Source organism: Mirounga angustirostris, unplaced genomic scaffold, assembly GCF_029215605.1.
Source record: "Mirounga angustirostris isolate CCGP_5_RB_7025 unplaced genomic scaffold, mMirAng1.0.hap1 SCAF_11, whole genome shotgun sequence".
Classification (NCBI taxonomy): domain Eukaryota; kingdom Metazoa; phylum Chordata; class Mammalia; order Carnivora; family Phocidae; genus Mirounga; species Mirounga angustirostris.
Genome location: NW_026991719.1, coordinates 28,479,645 through 28,497,646, shown reverse-complemented (window position 1 = coordinate 28,497,646; position 18,002 = coordinate 28,479,645). Strand labels below are relative to the sequence as shown.

At 37.1% G+C, this 18,002-nt stretch overlaps 1 protein-coding gene across 6 annotated transcripts in view; it reads left to right on the top strand.

Moving 5' to 3' along the window:
- DMD (dystrophin) overlaps positions 1-18,002 on the top strand; it is a 2,113,108-nt gene that overhangs the window by 177,480 nt on the left and 1,917,626 nt on the right. For all 6 annotated transcript variants that reach the window (XM_064573900.1, XM_064573902.1, XM_064573903.1 and 3 more), the window contains exon 2: positions 1,180-1,241. In XM_064573900.1, the coding sequence (XP_064429970.1) occupies positions 1,180-1,241 (62 nt within the window). The remainder of the gene's footprint in view (positions 1-1,179; positions 1,242-18,002) is intronic.

Sequence of the window (18,002 nt, the reverse complement as noted above, 5' to 3'; positions counted from 1 at the left end):
GATTAATAATGTCCTTTAACGATAAACGGATTTTCTTAGTACGTGGATACCTTTGTCATGGGAAAATGATTCTTTACTATGGATCATCCGTTTTCAGGAAAAGCAGTTGAGATTTACTGCTGAAAAAGAATCCGAGAGCAAATGAGGTTATTTTGTCAGGACATTTCAATAAGGGTTCTTTTGACTCAGTGTAAATAAAATATAAAACCTCTCCATTTTAAGTCTCTCTCAGATGCACTCATTTATTGAACATTAATTAATATGATTGCATTTACAGTAATTTAAAGGTAGGCTTTGGCTTTAAAGAAGGATTTCCATTAATCAAGATTGATTATTTTTCTGCCCATTTAACTCCATGCTAATTTCCAACTTGAAAAAAAAAAGAGATAATTTTTAGAAGCATGAATTCTGTGAAGCTGTTTCTTAATAATTTTCCACCGTAATCTCTTGGTGTAAGAAGTCCTTGGAGATTTTTCCTCTGAGTGTTTATATGTAATCCATGAGTAATCCATGAAGGGTGTCATTTGCATTTTGATTTGAAATTTCCTGACTTTTGGATGAAAAGATTTACTAAAAATTTTGGAGTTGTAAGATCCCCCCTCCTCTAAAGCATTTGCATGTTTATCAAATATTTGCTGAACTCTTAGTTTGTGCAGACAATGCTAGGTTCTGGGATGCAAAACCATGCTCCTGATCATCAGGAAACCTCTCCTATAATGGGAGGAGGTTATGCTGGGGGCCCATGTTAGAGTATGGAGGTATTGCAAAAGAGGGGAAAATCATTTTTACATGGACTGGGAAGGGTATAAGAGGAAAAGCTCAGGAATACTTTTTCAGAAGAAAAAACAGATAATAGGCTCTTCTGATTATGCTAGAGTATCTATTCACCATAGGAGGATAAGTAATATTTCCTTTATTCAGATGAAACTACTCTTCTGTAATGGCTTTATATAATATTTGAATGAGCATAGATTTGACTGTATCAATTATTTTAGACATCTCATTTTTAGTTTAGATGCCCAATACCAATATCACTTATGTTTAATTTCATTATCAATTAATTTAATACCAAATATAAAATAACATTGATATGTAATAATTGAGAGTTATTTTGGTTGTAAAATATGATATTCAGAATTCTTTCTTAACTCTTGAATCTTTTTTAAATTTTCGTTATAGATGAAAGAGAAGATGTTCAAAAGAAAACATTCACAAAATGGATAAATGCACAGTTTTCTAAGGTAAGAATATTTTGATACTTCTCTTTAAGATATAAGGTAAGTGACTGACTTTCAAAATGAACTATGTACCTGTGTAAATTTAAATGTCCATATTGTTTTTTATCGTAGTGTCATTGTTTTAGCTGTGCAAATTTGGGAACATTATGTTGACTTTTAATTAAGGAAGAAGCTGCAGAATATATGTAAAGAGAAATTATTTAATTAGACAAAATGCATCTTTGAATCTTAATGATAATATGAGTTTCTTCAATTGCATCAGTCATCCAAGGATTATAGCCACAATCTTCCACCAAGTAGCTAGTATATGTCACACATTAGCAGAAGATATGAGGAATTTTTACTGTCTGAAAGTGATAATATTTTTGTCCTTCTCAGTCTTTTACTGTCTGAAAGTGACAATATTTTTGTCCTTCTCAGTTTTTCCTAGTTCAGAAAAAACTGATATAGCTGCCTTGGGTCTATTTGGCCCCTATCACTTAGGGCATGTGTCAAATAATTTAAGATAAGAAGGTTATCCTCTTTTTCTGCAGGCATCAACCCATACTATTAATAATATTTATTTATTTTACACATGCAACTTAATTTATTATCCATAGACAGCACAACTCTGGATAATTATATGTGAACACAGAGTAAAATATTCTTACCTTGAAAACTAGCATTAAGAGTACCATGTAAGGAGGTTTATATACATTTTGAGGTTAGAAAGACTTGGATTTGCATTTAATTAACTCTGAATTTGGGCAAATCAAATGCTCTGTGAATCATTTTTATACAATCATGTATATGTGTACACATATATATTGAGTGTCTACCTAAAGAATCAACTCCCAATAATGGAGATATAAAGCTGATAAAATATGGTCCCTATATTCAAGCTTTAAGAGAGGCAAAAATGGCTGATAATGGTTATTTCATGTGATTGTGAGGATTAACAGGGTCAAGATATGTGAAAATTCCTACCACAATGCCTGACAGTCTTAATAGATGTGGATCACTCTCTCCATGGGTCTGTCTTATTTTATAAAAGTTTTGGTAATGAATCCAAAACAATCCACTGGGAGATGCAGTATAAAAAGTGCTCCCATTACTATTACAAAAGGTTTTCAAGTATCATCCATTGTTTGTGGTATTTGATAGCAGAATTTTGCCAGGTAGTCTTTAACATATTAGCAAGAAGTTATGTTACTGAATTTTAACTAAGCAAATTTCATTTATATTTACTTACTGAATTAACAATTAATAAATTGCTATTACAGAACTTTATTTTTTTATCATGTTCAGTTAGCCATTACAGAACTTTAAACAATAACCATAAAAAAGGAACACCTATTTTAAAAATCTCAACTTTTTTTGAACGAAGTGAGTAGAAATAATTTAAAAAATTGTAACACTAATGAAGGAGAAGAAATGAAAACTAAACTCATAAATATGTACAATAGGAATTCCTAATTCCCAGAATATTTACCAGATGGATGTATATGTTTTAACTGCTGTATCTTTTGGTCTCATTAAAATCGTCTTAATTTTGGAAGTTCGAAACAGGCAATAGATATAAGCTTTCAAACAAATATACAGACAAATCAGAATCATAAAGAGAATTTTTTGAAATAATAAATGTGACATAATACTCTGAATCTTTGAATTAAACCAATGAGTTGTTTTAATAAGGTGTGTAGATATAACTGAGACAAATACTGCAAATTCTCATTCCCACAGATCTAAATAGGTCATTACTCTCTATACATTGACATTTCAAGTATCATTTACCACAACTCACATGCTAATATATAAACCATAGTTTGATATGCTGTCTTCTTTGAATACATTGTTGGCACTGCCTTAGAGCAATTTTTCCCTACCCTTATGAGTGCCCATATTTTAAAGGCTGAGAAATAATTACATGCATGAGTGCATTGACTGTTTTTTCATAAGTATCCCCACCTTCAAATCCAACTTCTACTTATTTCATTTATTTTATAAATGTTCTTCCTCAGCCTATTAAAATTGGATCAGGAGAGCCACCAAAGTTTCATATTTGGGCATATAGTAGGTGTCAGGAATAGAAATAAATGTTTATAAAGACAGAGGAAAAAGTATTTAGAGATAAAATTTATATATGTGTGTGTTGATTTTTCATTTAGAAAACCTGAAAATATATTTTCCATGTTATCTGATTTTTTCTTGTCAAGACTTCAAGTGATGACTAAATTTTTATATATACTTTTGAGAATTAAGAAAAAGCTAATTGATTCAGTTTAAGCCCATTGATGATACCAAAAGATAAACATAGCTGAGATATGTCACTTTGCACATGTTTATTGTGTTATAACATGGCATTCAGCAGAATTTCAGGCCTGTAGGAGACACAAGATTAGTTTAAGTTGAATCTTCAGATCTCATGGAACCTACATGTTTGGGAGATACTGGATAATTGCTAAATGGAGTAGCAGAGGGGGCAGTACTCCGGGCTAGAATGAATCTGAAAACTTGTGTGAAGAAAGCTGTACTGCCCAAGAGACTCTAAAGGAAAGATCATCAAAGAGCAAAACACTCTTCACTGAGATAATTGGAAACCACTGAAGGCAGGAATATATGTTTTCTTTGTAACCCCAGTGATCAGTACCAGTGCACTAACTAAATATACTAAATGCATTTTGGACAATAGTACAGAAATTAAGTATATGCTAAGTTTAAGGAAAGAGGAAAAATTTTGAATGAAAAAGAATGTGTTGAAGAAGACTTTAAAAAAAGAAAAAGCAATGAAAAACTATCATCTGTGTGGTAAATTAGTCAAAGAGAAACACACACAAACATTAATAAAAATGAATAGGATGACTTAAAATGTTTAACAGTGAGGCTCACACACATTCATTTATATAATATTTGTAAAATAAAAAGAGACTGCAAAGTAGTTCCCTGTTTTGATGTAAAGTTACATAAGGGATATTTAGGGGGGGAAATATGATTAAATAAAGCCTTATTGTGGCTTTATTTGGCTTATGAAGCCAAATGTATCTTTGTAGTAAATCCAACTGATTTTTCCACTTTCCTAGTACCATTTTAAAATAGACCCTATCTCTTCTTCAAAATAAGTCTTCTACTAACCTTCAATTCCAAAATTCTTACTAGAATATGATTTATCACATCTATTCTATAAAGATAAACAAACATTTTTTATCTCCACATAAACACAAAGCCATTGCTATGTAATATTAATTCAAGATAAGTATTCTTTTCGTGTAATTTGTAGATATTTGGTGAAAAATTTTTGTAGTAAAAAATGTTTACTGTTTATGACGAATATAATTTACATAAGAAGAACACAAACTTATTTCAGGAAAGTACACTTGAAATTATGACCAAAATAATTTTGTCATAAAACTTGCTTGATGTTTGTGTTAGAGAAAAAGCAATCTGTGGGGGAAAATATTTACTACTAGATCAATTGAAAGATTTAAAGCATCTCCCAATGAGTTATATGATTGTTTTGATCCTACATTGGATTTAGTGATTATTTTTATCTCTATACTCTAACTACACTTTTCTGTATGATTCTTCCAAAAGTAGTAGACAACTTGGTATTTTATTTAAATGAAGTAGAAATGTGTAATTAATTTTGTCTATGAACTTCACAATGGCCTATGATATGATAACACATTTATGTCTTCATTGCCACAACATACGTACCTATACCTAAAAAGCCAGATTTTACCCTCTTGGGATAATGATAACACAAGATAGAATTAACTGGTGTAACATACTTTTCCCAAGAATTTATCATTATTTATATCCTAGCCAGCATGATAAGCATGATGTCATGCAAATTAACACCAAAACTGTGAGTCAGTAAACCAGGCTTCTTTACACAACTCTCTATCATGAAGCCTTAGAGGAAATCATTATATCCACACTTGAATTCATTTTGGAAAGAAAGGTAAACATAAAATAAAAAATTCTTTTTGTTTTCCTTGTATGTCCATGTCTACTTTATAAGAAAACATATTAAAAGAGCTTTATAAATATTAAAACATAAACATAAAATATTGCCATTTTTGTTACTGGGTAGTATATTTGCTGAATTGAAGGAATTGTATATTTATGAAATTTTCTTGGATGCCAGCTCACTTCTTTCTTGAACATGGTTTTGGCTACTTTCTTTGGATGGAACAGGGAGGATAGAACATTTATTTATGTTTTATTATCCTGCTACACTCTCTATGCCAATCCATGCTCCCACACACACATACACACAAACAGGCATGGACACACACTCAGTTTAAAATGAATCAAACAGTTTCATTATGCAAAAGGAAGATAATGAGACTTAGAAGGAAAACATTGTTTCAGTGATAGAGGTAATAGTATGTATACATTTCCTCTGTATCAGTTTGAAACTTACACATAACTAACAAATTTATATAGGACTTCTACTCAAAGGGCTTGATTTAACAGAGGTGATAGATTAGAACTATTGTGTCATGGGAGGGTCATTGTATATATAAAATCACCATTATGCCCCTGGCTTCCTGTTTCTCCCTACTATTTGATACCGGAAAGAATTAGATTACTATAGAAGATGAAGGGGAGTGCACTATATCTCTGGATCATGATAAGCAGCTATTGGGGAGAAAATTTTTCTTTGACCTTCAATGTTCTTCTGGCTGGTCTAAGAATTAAATTGATATAAGACAGATTAACAGGAGAAAAAACAAAGGTAAATTACATGCACAGGGAAGACCAATGATAAAACTGAGATCCAAAGAAATGACCAAGGCCTGCAGCTTTTATACATTTTAGACAAAGGAACTGACAGGATAATGAAAACCTATGTTTGGGAGCTTCAATTGGTAAGGAATTCTACAGAATTGGGGTTGAGGTGGTAAATTAGTAAAAGAATAAGGTTTGTTTATATCGCATCTTGTTTATATAGCTTTTTTTAATTTTATTTTATTATGTTACGTTAGTCACCATACATTACATCATTAGTTTTTGATGTAGTGTTCCATGATTCATTGTTTGCAAATAACACCCAGTGCTCCATTTAAATGTGCCCTCCTTAATACCCATCACCAGGCTAACCTATCCCCCCACCCCCTCCCCTCTAAAACCCTCGTTTTGTTTCTCAGAGTCCACAGTCTCTCATGGTTCATCTCCCCCTCCGATCCCCACCCCCATTTTGCCCTTCCTACTATCTTCTTCTTTTTTTTTCTTTTTTTTTTATTCTTATGTTAATCCCCATACATTACATCATTAGTTTTAGATGTAGTGTTCCATGATTCATCGTTTGTGCATAACACCCAGTGCTCCATGCAGAACGTGCCCTCCTCAATACCCACCACCAGGCCAACCCATCCTCCCACCCCCCTCCCCCTCAGAACCCTCAGGTTGTTTTTCAGAGTTCATCATCTCTCATGGTTCGTCTACCCCTCCGATTTCTCCTGCTTCATTCTTCCACTCCTGCTACCTTCTTCTTTTTTTTTCTTAACATATATTGCATTATTTGTTTCAGAGGTACAGATCTGAGATTCAACAGTCTTGCACAATTCACAGCGCTTACCAGAGCACATACCCTCCCCAGTGTCCATCACCCAGTCACCCCATCCCTCCCACCCCACCACCCACTCCAGCAACCATCAGTTTGTTTCCTGCAATTAAGAATTCCTCATATCAGTGAGGTCATATGATACATGTCTTTCTCTTTTTGACTTATTTCGCTCAACATAATACCCTCCAGTTCCATCCACATCATTGCAAATGGCAAGATCTCATTCCTTTTGATGGCTGAATAATATTCCATTGTGTATATATACCACATCTTCCTAAGCCATTCATCTGTCCATGGACAACTTGGCTCTTTCCACACTTTGGCTATTGTGGACATTGCTGCTATAAACATCGGGGTGCATGTACCCTTTCGGATGCCTACTTTTGTATCTATGCGGTAAATACCCAGTAGTGCAATTGCTGGATCATATGGTAGCTCTATTTTCAACTTTTTGAGGAACCTCCATACAGTTTTCCAGAGTGGCTGCACCAGCTTGCATTCCCACCAACAGTGTAGGAGGGTTCCCCTTTCTTTGCATCCCCGCCAACATCTGTCGTTTCCTGACTTGTTCATTTTAGCCATTCTGACTGGTGTGAGGTGGTATCTCATTGAGGTTTTGATTTGGATTTCCCTGATGCCGAGCGATATTGAGCACGTTTTCATGTGTCTGTTGGCCATTTGGATGTCTTCTTTGGAAAAATGTCTGTTCATGTCTTCTGCCCATTTCTTGATTGGATTCTTTGTTCTTTGGGTGTTGAGTTTGATGAGTTCTTTATAGATTTTGGATACTAGCCCTTTATCGGATATGTCATTTGCAAATATCTTCTCCCATTCTGTCGGTTGTCTTTTGGTTTTGTTGACTGTTTCCTTTGCTTTGCAAAAGCTTTTTATCTTGATGAAGTCCCAATAGTTCCTTTTTGCCCTTGCTTCCCTTGCCTTTGGCGATGTTTCTAGGAAGAAGTTGCTTCGGCTGAGGTCAAAGAGGTTGCTGCCTGTGTTCTCCTTTAGGATTTGGATGGACTCCTGTCTCACATTGAGGTCTTTCAAACATTTGGAGTCTATTTTTGTGTGTGGTGTTAGGAACTGGTCCAGTTTCATTCTTCTGCATGTGGCTGTCCAATTTTCCCAACACCATTTGTTGAAGAGACTGTCTTTTTTCTGTTGGACATTCTTTCCTGCTTTGTCGAAGATTAGTTGACCATAGAGTTGAGGGTCCATTTCTGGGCTCTCTATTCTGTTCCATTGATCTATGTGCCTGTTTTTGTGCCAGTACCATACTGTCTTGATGATGACAGCTTTGTAATAGAGCTTGAAGTCCGGAATTGTGATGCCGCCGGCTCTGCTTTTCATTTTCAACATTCCTCTGGCTATTTGGGGTCTTTTCTGGTACCATACAAATTTTAGGATTATTTGTTCCATTTCTTTGAAAAAAGTGGATGGTATTTTGATGGGCATTGCATTGAATGTGTAGATTGCTCTAGGTAGCATTGACATCTTCACAATATTTGTTCTTCCAATCCATGAGCATGGAACGTTTTTCCATTTCTTTGTGTCTTCCTCAATTTCTTTCATGAGTATTTTATAGTTTTCTGAGTACAGATCCTTTGTCTCTTTGGTTAGATTGATTCCTAGGTATCTTATGGTTTGGGGTGCAATTGTAAATGGGATCGACTCCTTCATTTCTCTTTCTTCTGTCTTGTTGTTGGTGTATAGGAATGCCACTGACTTCTGTGCATTGATTTTATATCCTGCCACTTTACTGAATTCCTGTATGAGTTCTAGCAGTTTTGGGGTGGAGTCTTTGGGGTTTTCCACATAAAGTATCATATCATCTGCAAAGAGTGAGAGTTTGACTTCTTCTCTGCCGATTTGGATGCATTTTATTTCTTTTGTCTGATTGCTCTGGCTAGGACTTCCAGTACTATGTTGAATAGCAGAGGTGATAGTGGACATCCCTGCCGCGTTCCTGACCTTAGGGGGAAAGCTCTCAGTTTTTCCCCATTGAGAATGATATTCGCTGTAGGTTTTTCATAGATGGCTTTCATGATATTGAGGTATGTACCCTCTATGCCTATACTCTGAAGAGTTTTGATCAAGAAAGGATGCTGTACTTTGTCAAATGCTTTTTATGCATCTATTGAGAGGATCATATGATTCTTGTACTTTCTTTTGTTAATATATTGTATCACATTGATTGATTTGCGGATGTTGAACCAACCTTGCAGCCCAGGGATAAATCCCACTTGGTCGTGGTGACTAATCCTTTTAATGTACTGTTGGATCCTATTGGCTAGTATTTTGGTGAGAAATTTTGCATCCATGTTCATCAGGGATATTGGTCTGTAATTCTCCTTTTTGATGGGGTCTTTGTCTGGTTTGGGGATCAAGGTAATGGTGGCCTCATAAAATGAGTTTGGAAGTTTTCCTTCCATTTCTATTTTTTGGAACGGTTTCAGAAGAATAGGTATTAATTCTTCTTGAAATGTTTGGTAGAATTCCCCTGGGAAGCCATCTGGCCCTGGGCTTTTGTGTTTTGGGAGATTTTTGATGACTGCTTCCATTTCCTTAGTGGTTATAGGTCTGTTCAGGTTTTCTATTTCTTCCTGGTTCAGTTTTGGTAGTTGATACATCTCTAGGAATGCATCCATTTCTCCCAGGTTATCTAATTTGCTGGCATAGAGTTGCTCATAATATGTTCTTAGAATTGTTTGTATTTCTTTGGTGTTGGTTGTGATCTCTCCTCTTTCATTCATGATTTTGTTGATTTGGGTCATTTCTCTTTTCTTTTTGATAAGTCTGGCCAGGGGTTTATCAATCTTTTTTTTTTTTTAAAGATTTTATTTATTTATTTGACAGAGAGAGACAGCGAGAGAGGGAACACAAGCAGGGGGAGTGGGGGAGGGACAAGTAGGCTTCCCGCCGAGCAGAGAGCCCGATGCAGGGCTCGATCCCAGGACCCTGGGATCATGACCTGAGCCAAAGGCAGATGCTTAACGACTGAGCCACCCAGGTGCCCCAGGGGTTTATCAATCTTGTTAATTCTTTCAAAGAACCAGCTCCTAGTTTCGTTGATCTGTTCTACTGTTCTTTTGGTTTCTATTTCATTGATTTCTGCTCTGATCTTTATTATTTCTCTTCTCCTGCTGGGTTTAGGCTTTATTTGCTGGTTTTTTTCCAGCTCCTTTAGGTGTAAGGTTAGGTTGTGTACTTGAGACCTTTCTTGTTTCTTGAGAAAGGCTTGTATTGCTATATACTTTCCTCTTAGGACTGCCTTTGCTGCATCCCAAAGATTTTGAATAGTCGTGTTTTCATTTTCATTGGTTTCCATGTATTTTTTTAAGTCTTCTTTAATTTCCTGGTTGACCCATTCATTCTTCAGTAGGATGCTCTTTAGCCTCCATGTATTTGAGGTCTTTCTGACTTTCTTCTTGTGATTGAGTTCTAGTTTCAAAGCATTGTGGTCTGAAAATAGGCAGGGAATGATCCCAATCTTTTGGTACCGGTTGAGACCTGATTTATGACCTAGGATGTGATCTATTCTGGAGAATGTTCCATGGGGACTAGAGAAGAATGTGTATTCCGTTGCTTTGGGATGGAATGTTCTGAATATGTCTGTGAAGTCCATTTGGTCCAGTGTGTCATTTAAAGTCTTTATTTCCTTGTTGATCTTTTGTTTAGACGATGTGTCCATTTCAGTGAGGGGGGTATTAAAGTCCCCCACTGTTATTGTATTGTTGTCGATGTATTTCTTTGCTTTTGTTATTAATTGCCTTATATAATTGGCTGCTCCCATGTTAGGGGCATAGATATTTACAATTGTTAGATCTTCTTGTTGGATAGACCCTTTAAGTAGGATATAGTGTCCTTCCTCATCTCTTATTACAGTCTTTGGTTTAATATCTAATTTGTCTGATATAAGGATTGCCACCCCAGCTTTCTTTTGGTGTCCATTAGCATGGTAAATGGTTTTCCACCCCCTCACTTTCAATCTGGGGGTGTCTTTGGTTCTAAAATGAGTCTCTTGCAGACAGCATATCGATGGGTCTTGTTTTTTAATCCAATCTGATAGCCTGTGTCTTTTGATTGGGGCATTTAGCCCATTTACATTCAGGGTAACTATTGAAAGATAGGAATTTAGTGCCACTGTATTGCCTGTAAGGTGACTGTTACCATGTATTGTCTGTGTTCCTTTCTGGTCTATGTTGCTTTTAGGGTCTCTTTTTGTTTAGAGGACCCCTTTCAAGATTTGTTGTAGGGCTGGTTTTGTGTTTGCAAATTCCTTTAGTTTTTGTTTGTCCTGGAAGCTTTTTCTCTCTCCTTCAATTTTCAATGACAGCCTAGCTGGATAGAGTATTCTTGGCTGCATATTTTTCTCATTTAGTGCTCTGAATATATCCTGCCAGTCCTTTCTGGCCTGCCAGGTCTCTGTGGATAGGTCTGTTGCCAATCCAATGTTTCTACCATTGTAGGTTACATATCTCTTCTCCTGAGCTGCTTTCAGGATTTTCTCTTTGTCTCTGAGACTCGTAAGGTTTACTATTAGATGTCGGGGAGTTGACCTATTTTTATTGATTTTGAGGGGGGTTCTCTGTGCTTCCTGGATTTTGATGCCTGTTTCCTTCCCCCAATTAGGGAAGTTCTCTGCTATAATTTGCTCCATTATACCTTCTGCCCCTCTCTCTCTTTCTTCTTCTTCTGGGATCCCAATTATTCTAATGTTGTTTCGTCTTATGGTATCGCTTATCTCTCGAATTCTGCCCTCGTGATCCAGTAGTTGTTTATCTCTCTTTTTCTCAGCTTCTTTATTTTCCATCATTTGGTCTTCTATATCACTGATTCCCTCTTCTGCCTCATTTATCCTAGCAGTTAGTGCCCCCATTTTTTATTGCACCTAATTAATAGCCTTTTTGATTTCGACTTGGTTAGATTTTAGCTCTTTTACTTCTCCAGAAAGTGTTTCTCTAATAACTTCCATGCTTTTTTCAAGCCCAGCTAGTATCTTTAAAGTGATGATTCTGAACTCCAGATCTGACATCGTACTAATGTCCATATTGAGTAGGTCCCTGTCAGTTCGTACTACCTCTTGTTCTTTTTGTTGAGGTGATTTTCTCTGTCTTGTCATTTTGTGCAGAGGAGAATAGATTAATGAGAGAACAAAATGGTAGCAGGGTAACAACGTCCCCAGAAAATATACTCTAAACAAATCAGAAAAGACCTGAAGCAGTGGGAAAAGAAAGGGAAAGAGAGAAAAAAGAAAAGAAAAAAAAGAAAAAGATAAAGATAAAAACAAACAAAAATAGAACAAAATAAAACAAAACAAAAAAGAATGTGATCAAATACGATCGGGCTGGTATATAGATCAGTGCCACACACTAGATTTTGGGTGTATTTTGGTCTGTTAGAAGAAAGTGCCTCCCAAAATTTTAAAGAAAGAAAAACTTATATATGTACAAAAATAAGGGTTGATATATTGAAGGGATGGAATGTAAAGATGGAAATTATAAAAAATTTTATAAAAGGAACTGATAAGAAGTTGTTTGAAAAAAGAAAAGAGGATTTAAAAAAAGAAAAAAAGAAAAAAAAGGGAGAGAATGTGATCAGGCAGGGGAGTAGAAAAAACCATATACTAGAGATTTAGGGTATATTTTAATCTGTTAGAAGAAACTATCTCAAAATTTTAGAGGGAGAACAACTTATATATATATGCCAAAAATACGGGTAACTACTATGAAGGGATAGAATATGACTCTAAAAATGAAAAATAAAAATGTTTTTTTAAAAAAAAAGGGATTGATAAGATGTTGGTTGTAAAAGGGAAGAGGAAAAATTCAAAGAAAAAGAAAAAAAAAGTTAAAAATAACTAACTTTGAAAGACTAAAGCATCATGGTAAAAAAGCCATGATTTCTATGTGCAGTAGACCCCTAGCGCTGGAGTTCTGCCGTTCTCATTGATCGGTAAACTTGGTCTTGGCTTGCTGTTCTCGCTGATCTTCTGGGGAGGGGCCTGTTGCCGTGGTTTCCAAATGTCTCTGCCGGAGGCGGAACTGCCCCGCCCCTGCCCCCTCCCGGCTAAGTCATCTGCTCGGGTTTGCTCTCCGGGGCTTTTGTTCCCTGCGAGCTTTCCGTACAGCTTTGGAGGCGGAGAGTGAAAATGACGGCCTCCCAATCTCCGCCCCGGAGGAGCCGAGAACTCAGGGCCCCGCTCCTCAGTGAGCCCCCAGAGAAAAGCCGTCAGTCACTCCCGTCTCCCCGGTCTCCGGCCGCACTCCGTGCTCACCTGGCCTGTGACCGCGCGTTTCTCTCTCCGGCACCCGACCCCGGGTGGAGTCTCCAAACCCAGCAGATCCCTGCGGTGCACTCCCGCTGCTCCTCCCGGGGGAGGAAGGTGAGTCTCCCCGGATCTGCCGCTTGTTGGGTCCCTGCTGGAGGAGCAGGGGCCCGACTGTGCCGCGGATCACGGTTTAGGGCAACCCCGGGCTGAGAGCCCGCGCCTGGGCTCCGCCTCTGCAGCCGGCTTCCCTGCTCCGATACCTGGGAGCTCTGCCGCCCTCAGGCACCCCCGGTCTTTCTGTGACCCCGAGGGTCCTGAGACCACACTGTCCCGGAGGGTTCCACCCCCCGCTTAGCTACCAGAGTGACGTCCCTCGGCGGAGCAGACTTTTAAAAGTTCCGATTTTGTGCTCCGCGGCTCTATCACTTGCCATAAGCGGCCGACGGAGGCCCCTCCCCCGCCGTCTATCCTCCCGAATATCGCCTCGGATTCACTTCTCCGCACGTCCTACCTTCCAGAAAGTGGTCGCTTTTCTGATGAGAGAGTTGTTGCTCTTCTTTTCTTCGATCTCCTGTTGAGTTTGTAGGTGTTCAGAATGGTTTGATCCCTATCCAGCTGAATTCCTGAGAGGAGACGAAATCCAGATCTCCTACTCCTCCGCCATCTTGCTCCGCCCCTTCTTCTTTTTTTTTTTAAACATAGAATATATTATTTGTTTCAGAGGTACAGGTCCGTGATTCATCAGTCTTAACAATTCACAGCGCTCACCATAGCACATACCTTCCCCAATGTCTATCACCCAGCCACCCCATGCTTCCCACCCTCCACCACTCCAGCAACCCTCAGTTTGTTTCCTGAGATTAAGAATTCCTCATATCAGTGAGATCATATGATACTTGTCTTGCTCTGATTGACTTATTTCACTTGGCATAATACCCTCTAGTTCCATCCACGTCATTGCAAATGGCAAGATTTCATGTTTTTTTGATGGCTGCATAATATTCCATTGTATATATATACCACATCCTCTTTATCTATTCATCTGTTGATGGACATCTTGGCTCTTTCCAAAGTTTGGCTATCTTTAGCCCTGAATTCCCTGTCTCTGATGTTAAGAACATCTCTTTACCTCTTGGTACAGGGAAGATATCTTTTACATGAGAGATTTATTTCCTGCTTTCAGGGGACAAAGGAAGGTCAGAGTGTTCTTGCTCTCATTCTTTCTTAAGTAGCTTTAATTCAAAATAACTATATGCCACCATGGTATATCTTAGGGAAACCTTCCCTGAGCCCCAACACAGCCCATACAAGACTTTGGTAACAGTTGAATTATTGGGTACAGTTGTTTTGGTGAGATGAATATTGGTACAGAAAACTACAGACATCCTCATTTCAGAAATTGTGAAGATTAGGAAATTTTTTCTTCCTGTATATTCTCATATTAATTACCCTTGGATTTTTTTTTTTAATTTTTATTTTTAAAAGATTTTATTTATTTAATTGACAGAGAGAGAGAGACAGTGAGAGAGGGAACACAAGCAGGGGGAGTGGGAGAGGGAGAAGCAGGCTTCCCACCGAGCAGGGAGCCTGATGCGGGGCTTGGTCCCAGGACCCTGGGATCATGACCTGAGCTGAAGGCAGTCTCTTAACCAACTGAGCCACCCAGGCGCCCCTTACCCTCGGATTATATTTTATGTTTAATTGCTCTAGTGACTTCATGAGATAGTATTCAAGATGAGCTAAATGTGAGTGTAGGTAGCTTGCTCATGGTAAATGGAAGAGATGAAGGTGAAACCCAAGAAATTAGACTCTGAAACCCATGAGATTTCTACATCCGTTACTATTGTGACAACTACTCCATCTACAAAGTGCTGCATTTTTCTCAGGATTCATCCCAAAATTGGTAAGTTTTGTGAGAAATGTTGAGGGGGTTTGAGGACATTGAAAACTTGAGAATGGTGCAAGTGTTTAATGCTTGCAATACCAACAGATGCTTTATAATCTACCTTAGATGTTTAGTAACCTCAAAATTCAACCATTGTTGAGAAAGGTTTTTAATTGATTGTTTCCAAATGATTTCCAATACATTAAACGTTAATATATGCACTTGCTGAGTTTTGGTGAGTGACGTAATCTAGTTATCAATATAATTATCTAAATTGTGAGTATTTTTATTAATATTAATTTTTATTTCTACAAATCACAAATTATTGTGTGTAAGAGAATTTAAATATTTATTTAAATAATTTTGTAAGAAATATGAACTACTGCCCTACTGGCATTGTGGACTCCCTAACATCTATGCTAGATGTTAAGATGACTTCTAGAATGATGTGTCTGTGTTTGTAATTTAGATAATTATGCTAATGGTCTAATCCACTGAGAACCATTCTGTTGAATGTTTTATTGAATCTAATCTTTGCAAAGTACCCAAGTAACAAAGAATATCATTCAGTTAGTGAAAGGAAAATTGAATTGTGATAAGTCTCACTATTTTTAATGAAATACAAATAATTTATTGTTTATTTTGCAGATCTTTCTTAGAAATATGTACTTGGTTAACCCACTGTTACTGAGCTCTTAATAACTAGGTAGTTTTAGAAGGTATACATGTTTTGCTCTTTAAGTTACTGTGTTCTGAAATATCTTATGAGAAAATTGGAATTGTTGATTGCTCTACCTATATAGTATAGAATGGTCTCAGTGGCAAGCATATTTAGCTGGAAAATGTAAATATTTACCAATTAGCATGATTGTTCCTAGGGAAAAAAAATTCTGTAGCTGATAAGCAAATGCATTAGTTATCTGATTTATTCTGTCTTAGGGCTCAGCATAACTTTCTAGCAAGACAACATATATTGAATTTCATGATTTATTTTAATTTCAGGAAAAATAGTTGGCACTCTGGTACCATCCCACCAGAGATATATGGTTGCTAAACTAACCTTCCAAGAATCAACAAATATCTATTGAGTGCCAACTATGTAGCGGGCATAGTCGTATATACTGTAAGAGGCACAATACAACATGGTTTTTCTTCTCTAAAAGATTATCATCTGAGGGAAGAAACAATTATATAAACAAATAAATATGGCCTTTAATATAATACACATGTCATGGAAACAGAAGAAAGAATGACTAATTGCTTAGAATGACAGCTTTTTGAAGAGGTGACATTTAATTTGAAGTTGTCCACACAATGACAAATTAAAGGGAGATAAAGGCATTAAGAATTGTATGTAAAAATATGGAACAATTGAGGAAGCTTGACCTATCAGGTGGTGAGTGGCCAAGGAGATCTGTGTGAATGGAGAATAGAGGAGGTGAGAGAACATGAAGCCATTCCTGAATAATTGCATTGTTGCTGGGGTGGGTTGGACCAACAATGAGATATTGGTTTAATCATGTTTATATTCGACCTCTGGTTGAAAAATATTTACTTCTAAAACAATAGCCAATGATAGAGCAATTAGATTGCCCTATAACCACTAATCCTTCCTGCAAAATTGAATATGAAGCCTATACTTTACACTTTGGGAATAGACATGTGGATCTAAAATGAAGATGCAAGTGGGTTACATTTTTTGGTAGTTGTTTGATATCATGCATACTCATTAGCACACTGCATCAGAATCACCTAGAGGGCTTGCTAAAACAGATTGCTGGGACTCATAGCTAGAGTTTATGATTCCATAGGTCTAGCAGGGGAGCCCAAGAACTTGGAGGTTCCCAGTTAGAACTTGTTCTTATTATTAAAATTTTCTACAGTTATTATGTCAGGCAGTGAATAAATATTTTGAATATTATGTCTATGCATTAAGTTCTTATCCTTCATTTAAAAAGTCATTTATATTTAAGGAAACATGTTTTGACAGAAATACACAGAAAGCCTACATTCATTAACTTATTTTTTATTGAGCACATATTACAGGTCAGGTGCTCTAGATTTTAAGCATGGCAGTAGAGAGAAAAATGTCCCTGTAATCATACAGCCCTATGATCCAGATGAGTGAAACTGAACAAGGAAACATTTAGCAAACTCTTCGACATTCTCTGTACTTATTTGTCAACTTGTTTTCTCTCTCTGAAACTTAGAATATAAAATTTCAAATAGTGATTGATGGATGCTAAGAGGAATAAGGTGGGTGCTATTTTGTATAATGGAGTCTGAGAAAACCTCTCTAAAGGGACATATAAGAAATCTGAGGGAAGAGAAACAAAATTCCAGGCAGAAAGAACATGTACAGAAGTCCTGCTGAGGGATCATGTGTTCCAGGGACACCAGGGTGCCTGGTTTAGAGTGACTGGGGATGAGTACTATCAATTACAGGTGAGATGGTACTGCGGCAGGACAGATTAGGTAGAACCTATTGACCACTGTAAAGACTTCAGCTTCCTGGTAGGTTAGGAGACTGAGTGTTTTAAGGAGTGACTGGAAGCAATGTAACTTATAATGTAGGATGTAAATGTAGAATTTGAGAGGTGAGCTAGAGGATGATGTCATAATCCAGGTTGGGTGTGTGGGGGAGGTAGAACCAGGTTGGTAGCCATGGACCTGAAGGGAAATGGCCATAGTTTGGAAAGTACAGGTAACAAAATTTACAGATGGACTAGATATGGAGATTGAGAGAGTGGAGAAAAATAGTTTAAAAAAAATTTAAACAGTTTAACCTGAACATCAAGCAGGATGGATGGCTATTTACAGGAGTAAGAAAGACTATTGAAATACAGGGTTTGGTAGGAAAGTACAGGTAAATTTCCCATAAGAATTCATGGAAAAGAATTTTGTTTTAGTGTATTATCATGGAAAGAGTATATAGGGGTGCCTGGGTGGCTAAGTCAGTTAAGCAGCAGATTCTTGGTTTCGGCTTAGGCCATGATCTCCGGGTCCTGGGATTGAGCCCCATGTCAGGCTCTTCACTCAGAGGGGATTCTGCTTGAG